The 6,899-nt window shown below is 37.0% G+C and overlaps 1 protein-coding gene across 1 annotated transcript in view; it reads right to left on the reverse strand.

Moving 5' to 3' along the window:
• Positions 1-797: 797 nt before the first annotated feature.
• LOC106874480 (zinc finger protein castor homolog 1) overlaps positions 798-6,899 on the reverse strand; it is a 170,952-nt gene continuing 164,850 nt past the window's right edge. Inside the window, exons 10-12 of the mRNA XM_052972054.1 lie at positions 6,704-6,826; positions 5,915-6,032; positions 798-3,651 (exon numbers count right to left, since the gene is read on the reverse strand). Coding sequence (XP_052828014.1) covers positions 1,435-3,651; positions 5,915-6,032; positions 6,704-6,826 — 2,458 coding nt within the window. The 3' untranslated portion in view covers positions 798-1,434. The remainder of the gene's footprint in view (positions 3,652-5,914; positions 6,033-6,703; positions 6,827-6,899) is intronic.

A 6,899-nucleotide genomic window follows, 5' to 3' on the forward strand; every position in this document is an offset into this window, starting at 1 on the left:
TATATATATATATATATATATATATATAGAGAGAGAGAGAGAGAGAGAGAGAGAGAGAGAGAGAGAGATAGAGAGAGAAAGAGAGAGAGAGAGAGAGAGGGGAAATATTGATGCCAACACCAGTGACATTGTGAAAGTCTGTGGGTCTGTGTGTGTGGTGGTAGATAGAAACAATGTTGATGTTTCAACTGTCACCTCATGGAATTAGTTAAAATTACGAAGACAAGTGAGGAGAGAGAGACAGAGCGACAGAGAGAGACAGAGAGAGACAGAGAGACAGAGAGAGACAGAGAGACAGAGAGAGACAGTGGCAGGCTGACATAGAGAAGTTCGATATCAAGAGCAAAGGTGGGGACATTTCATTTTAATTCAATTTTAAGTCTGAGAAGGGTTAAAAAAAAACCCAACAGTCTCCCAATGCCCCAGCTGGTCTTGTTTACACACATCTACATTTGATATATGTGTGTGTGTATTCATACATAAAAATACATACATCCATATAAATATATTATACATACATGTGTGCATGCATGCATACACACAAGCATGTGTACACAACGTACATTATATACACATACACACACACACATACATACATTATGTATGCATGCATATATGTATGCATATATTTATGTATACACACCACACACGTTAGCAAATATCTACAAATACAAACATATGTATATGTACACAACACACACTATATATACACATACACACACATTATATCTAAAAAAAAACTAGATTTTGTGTGTTTTTCTTGATTTTTTTTTTTTACCTTGAAATTTTTTTTTTAATTTTCTAATACCAGATCAATATTTCTAACTGAGAACAACACTATGTAAATGTTACGCGGAAATGAAATATTTTAGCCATTTATCTTCTGTAATCTTCATAACTCAACTTCTAACATACAACAACCCCATGTCTACTATCCTGCAATGTTGCATGTCCACACGTGCAGTGTTACACATCCACATGAGCATTGTCATACATCCCAATGTGCAATGTCACATGATCACGTATACTATGTATGTATACCCACACATACAATATTATGCATACAGTGTCATACAGCTACATGTATGTATGTTTATCTGTCGGACGACTTTACCTTTCATTCTTTCAGGGATTTGATAAATTAAGTACCAGTGGAGTACTGGGGCCAATATAATTGACTTAACCCCTCCCCAAAAATTTCAGGCCGTGTGCCTACAGCAGAAAGGACTGTTATTATTATTATTATTATTAATTTTTTTTGGCTTCTTAACCAATAAAGAAAGGATTATTATCATTGTTGCTATTATTGGTGTTATTTTCATTTTTATTATTATTATTATTATTATTATTATTATTATTATTATTATTATTATTATCATTATTATTAATATGATCGTCATCATTGTTGTAGTTGTACAACTAAAATGTGATTGTTTAATATAAGTTAGCTGATTCAGTGAGGTGTTTGACTTTGTGCGATGTCATCTGTGACAAACCAAGAACAGCAAAGTTGCAATCGTCTTGCATGCAGTGGTAGTGTGTTTGCTTCTTATATGAAGTACAGGACGGCACACTGCATCCTTCACTGCCGACAAACTTTTGGAACCCATGAGATGCTATTGTCTCCATCTTAACATGATGCTTGCGGTGTGCCGTAACTTTGGTTGTGTCTGTGCAAACAAAGTCACATTTCAGACAATGGTAATGCGAAGATTTCGCATCATATTGGCACTTGTGGTACTGGCATGAGAGACTTGCTCGGAACTGCTTAAAATCTTCCCCAATAATGCTGTCGATCCGTTCATGTCGCAACTTGTGTTGAACGATCCGTGAACGATCACTAAAACCATAGCCACAATCCTGCCGTCGACAATGGAAGTGCGTTACCATGTGTTTGTATGTACACCGTTGATATTTACAGTCTTCATTATATCTTATTCGAATGTAACCTTCTGGTACTCCTTCCGCTCGGTAAGTAGTAAGGGCACTGGTATTACAGGTTTCAGTTTCGGACGGCATCATGAGATGAGGCTGTTTCCTGTTCACTGTTACTTCGTCTTCAAATTCTTCACTTCCACTTGCTTTCCGTTTCCTGTGAGAACTGTCTAAATACAAGGAATTGTCATCATTCTCTTGGTCAATTTCTGACCTCTCTGTTGGAATACTCTCACCAAAAGAATTCATTCCGGAACACATACTGGGAGATCTTCGATCCATGTGACAACCTGTTGTCAGCCTTGAATCCAAATCAGATGATATTTTCACAGGATTATTTAATCCAGTGGAGAAAGATGAGGCTTTTTCTTCATCCAAGGTTTCTGCTTCTTCAGTAAAGTTCTTCACATGTTTGGAATTAATACTGAAGTTGCTATTCCCATCGTCAGACAAGTCAGTTGGCAAATTCTCTAACAGTGGGGGTTTAACTACATTAGAAAGGAACTTGAGCCCATGCCTGCTCAAGTGATACTGCAATCGGGCACACTCAGAAAATGCTTGGTTACACTGAAGACAATGGTAATGGTCTTTTTTCTTGAGCTTGCAGAAAGGACGGCCACAATTTTGATACACCGAAAAATGTATTTGGGTCCTGATGCTGTCCCAGTTTTGACATTGAGATGTACTTTCAATCTTCTTCTGCTGTAAGAGAAATGGTAAAGAAGGAACATCATTACAAGAAGAACTCCCAGATGTCTCAGCAGAACTGCAACTCAGAGAACTAATCTCACTGATAAGAGGAATGCTGATATTTACTCTGGGATTAGTAAGGTTACTACTGTTTGACACCAAGGTCTGTGACGGAATGGTAACTGGATATGGCTGGCTGGTAGGAATTGTAGATAAAGGATAAAATATCCCAGATGATTTGATCACTGCTTTAGTTGAAGAAGGTTGAATGGCTACTTTTGAAACGGCTGGCATGATTGGAACGTAAGTGGTGAGTTTGGTATTAGTGCATGTGTTGTTGTAGTTGTTGTTGTTTTTGTTATCGTTGTTGTTCGAGGAGTGATTTTGGTGCTTCTTATCATGCTGAACCATAGTGCTGTGTCTAACAAAAGAATAATCACAATGTGGTCGAGTGCAATGGAAATGTTTGTTTGCTTTGTTATAATGACAGTGATTGTATCGGCAATCTACATTGTGGTCGAAGAACTGAAAGCCCTCCAGTATGTTAACAAAACTGTGAAAATCCTTGATGTGCAAATTGAGGACATCCAATCGGTCTGTAGCATGGTGACAGCGGGGTTTTGTACAGTGATAATGTTCCTTCATAAAATATAAACACAGTTTGTCAAGACAATTTTGCCCAGCCTTGTAAACCTTGTAACTGTCAGTTATCGATGATGATGTTGCTGTTGTTGTTGTTGTTGATGTTGTCAGGTTATTTTGAAGGCCACTCACAAAACCATTTTGTTCTTCGCTGAATATTTTGAAGTGTTCTGAATGCATGGGTTCAAATTTGGTAACAGGTGATATGTCAATGCGGGAATATTTGGGGGGCCGTCCCCGCCGGGGTCTCGTGGCATCGAGGTCATACTTCACTAAGGATAGCTTTAACTTACTGGCCGTCACTTGGGGGTTGTGTTGGAGCTGGTAATGTTCAAGTCTTGCAAAACTAGCATCAGAGTAAGACGTGCTGAAGTTGCAGGCAGACTGAAAGAAAAAAACCCAAATATTTATGATATTAAACAAAAGAACAAGACAGAATATGATTATATTAAATGTCCCCTCACCCAACCTTGTGCAAATAAAGAATTATTATAATTACTATTTGCATAATGTTCCTGACAAACACCCTACTTCATTTTATGCAACTTTTGTCTAATTCCTCAGAGTTTTGTAAGATCCCAGCCTTAACATTTAATATTTTGTATACATATATGATGGATCTAATTGTCTTCAGCAGACAAATGAAGAAATTATTATTTGGTTTGCCTCAGGTTTGGTCTTATTCCTGGTAGGATTCATGTGGATAGCAGGTTACTATCTGTAACCTTAGGTATCCACAAATTTTCAGCAGTCTTTCAAGTTCTTAGAACCCTCCTGATAATCCTTGCTGTCCCTAAGAGACAAACTTACTGAAGGAGCTCTACCGGGTATTCTATTTCAATCTCCTTCAGCCATTTGTCTACATTTTGGCTTACTGTTCCAAAGCACCAATTATTATAGGCACAACCTTTACTATCCACATGCTTCAAATTCTTCCTATTTCAAATTTTAAGGGCTTGTATTTTCTTTGTTTTACTTTCTCTTTCTTTACAATCTTGGAACCAAATGGAAATGATGGGTCGATAAGCAAGCAACTTCACTTTTCCTCATCTATAATTGTTATATTTGGTCTATTATTTTGTAACTTTTTGTCCGTTTGTTGTTAATGTTGTTGTTGCTGTATTATTATTATTTATTTATTTATTTATTTTTATTTTTATTTTTATTATTATTATTATTATTATTAAGGCAGCAAAGTGGCAAAATCATTAGCATGCCTGACAAAATGCTTAGTGACATTTCATCTTTATGTTTTGAGTTCAAATTCCACTGCTGTCAACTTTGCCTTTCATCCTTTTTTTGGGGGATAAAATAAGTACCAGTTGAGCACTGGGGGTCAATGTAACCAACACTTAGCCCCTTCCCCGAAATTGCTGGCCTTGCGCCAAAAATTTAAAAACATTGTCTCATCATCATCATTATTAAGGCAGTGAGCTGGCAGAATCATTAGCAGGCCAGGCAAAATGCTTAGTGGCATTCCATCCGTCTTTATATTCTGAGTTCAAACACCGCTGAGGTCGACTTTGCTTTTCATCCTTTCGCGGTCAATAAATTAAGTATCAGTGAAACACTGCGGTCAATGTAATTGGCTAGTCCCTTCCCTCAAACTTTCAGGCCTTGTGCCTTTAGTAGAAAGGATTATTATTATTATCATTCAGTAGCCTTATTTTAATAACGTGCTTTCACTTCACTACCGAGCACAGCTCTGCGTGCCTTGGGTATGTGCTGTGGTTTGCTGTGATGCTTTTATGGTTACTGTATTGAAAGTGTTTTGCGTAGGATGTGTGCAGTGCTCAGTAGTGCAATTTTCTGTATGTTATATATATATTTGTAAGTCCTGGTATTTTTCTTATGTATTTGTTTGACTATTTTTTTTATCATACCTAATGGTAGGAATTGTTTCTGTTTTTAGATTCCACATTCAAGTTACCTCTATTTCCAGGTCTTTGTATTTTGAAAGTTTTTCCATTTCTTTTAGGGAAACGGTGTCATCTGCTGGTATTGATACATCAATTAGAAAGCATTTTTTTCCTTCATGATCTTTGACAACTATATCTGGTCTATTTGCCTTAATTTCTCTATCTCTGTGTATTGGCATATCCCATAGTATGGTTGCTTTCTCATTTTCTGTGACTTTTTCTGGCGTGTGCCTATACCATCTTTTTTTTACTGTTATTCCATAGTGTTGGCATTATTATTATTTTATTATTATTATGATTATTAAGGGGACTGAAGCCAAAATCACATGGTTGGGAAGCATGTCTCTAAATCACAGAAGTTATACCTTCAAATCAATTATTAATATAATAAATCGTTATAACTAATTATTTTAATTACTATTTTACTAATTATTCTAATTTCTATATTACCACATTACTAGCTATTTAATAATTCACATCCTGTTAAGGTCATATTTGCATTTTTTCCCATTCCATGGATCACCATAATAAGTAATAGTCAAGTACAAGGGGTACCTATTCCAGCATCAGGAATAGGGACTTTGTACCAATACCCTCCACCAACACAACCACCACCTTAATACCTTGTCTGTCCATCACCACCACCACCACTGCCATCACCAACACCACCATCACCACCACCATCATGAATATAATACAAATAGTCCACAAATATAAAAAAAACTTACATATTGGCAATGAAAGTGCTTCTCCTTCAAATTGAACTCGCACTTCTGTAGACATGGCTCATTAGATTTGTACAAGATGTAGCAGTTCGATGTGATATGGTCTTGGAGTTCATGGAATCTAAAAGAGAAATTCAGAATTAAGAAAAAGAAAAAGCCAAACATGGTGTCACCAGAGTGAGGAAGAGGAAGACAGAAGAAAGGACTGTAAAAGTTGATCTCAGGATGCTGAATAGCTTTGAAGGAAATGGTAAAAGAATACAATAATAAATGATGAAGAGACCCCCCAACTAACCATGCAAGAATGGAAAAAAAAACACTTGCCAAAAGTGCCACACTGTGAGATTGAACCTGAGACCAATTGGTTGGGAAGCAAGCTTTTTAACCACACAGCCATGCCTGCACCTATTGCTTAGGTACATGCATAGCTGTGCAGATAAGAAGTTTGCTTCTCAACCGCATTGTTCTGGGTTCCATCCCACTGTGTGGCAGCACTCTGGGTACATGTGTTGTACTATGGCCTTGGGCCAAGAAAAGCCTGGTGAATGGACCTGGTAGATGGAAACTGAAAGAAGCCACTCACAATCACCAGAAACATTTATCAAACTTTTATAGATATCAAAATTAGAAGACCATGAAATACGCTCAAGATATTGTTATGTCATCTACTTAATGTTATCAGCCAGAAAGACTCTATTTGCAAACTGATTACAATAACCCACTTTCACCACACAAACACACACACAGCAAAGTAAAAACAGTTTCATAAATAAAAGGAAACCAAAAAGAGACCTGGCATGTTCGCGTACTCCGTCTTTCGAGCGATACATCACTGTACAACCAAGCACTTGACAATGGTAATGGTCCTTGTAGAGATAGTCACAGCGTGGGTTACAGGGATCATTTGCAGTATACCTGGACGGATTACAGAACATAACAGATTAAATAACATACTAGCAAATACATACATACATATATATATATATAT

Source organism: Octopus bimaculoides, chromosome 12 (assembly GCF_001194135.2).
Source record: "Octopus bimaculoides isolate UCB-OBI-ISO-001 chromosome 12, ASM119413v2, whole genome shotgun sequence".
In the NCBI taxonomy this organism is placed as follows: domain Eukaryota; kingdom Metazoa; phylum Mollusca; class Cephalopoda; order Octopoda; family Octopodidae; genus Octopus; species Octopus bimaculoides.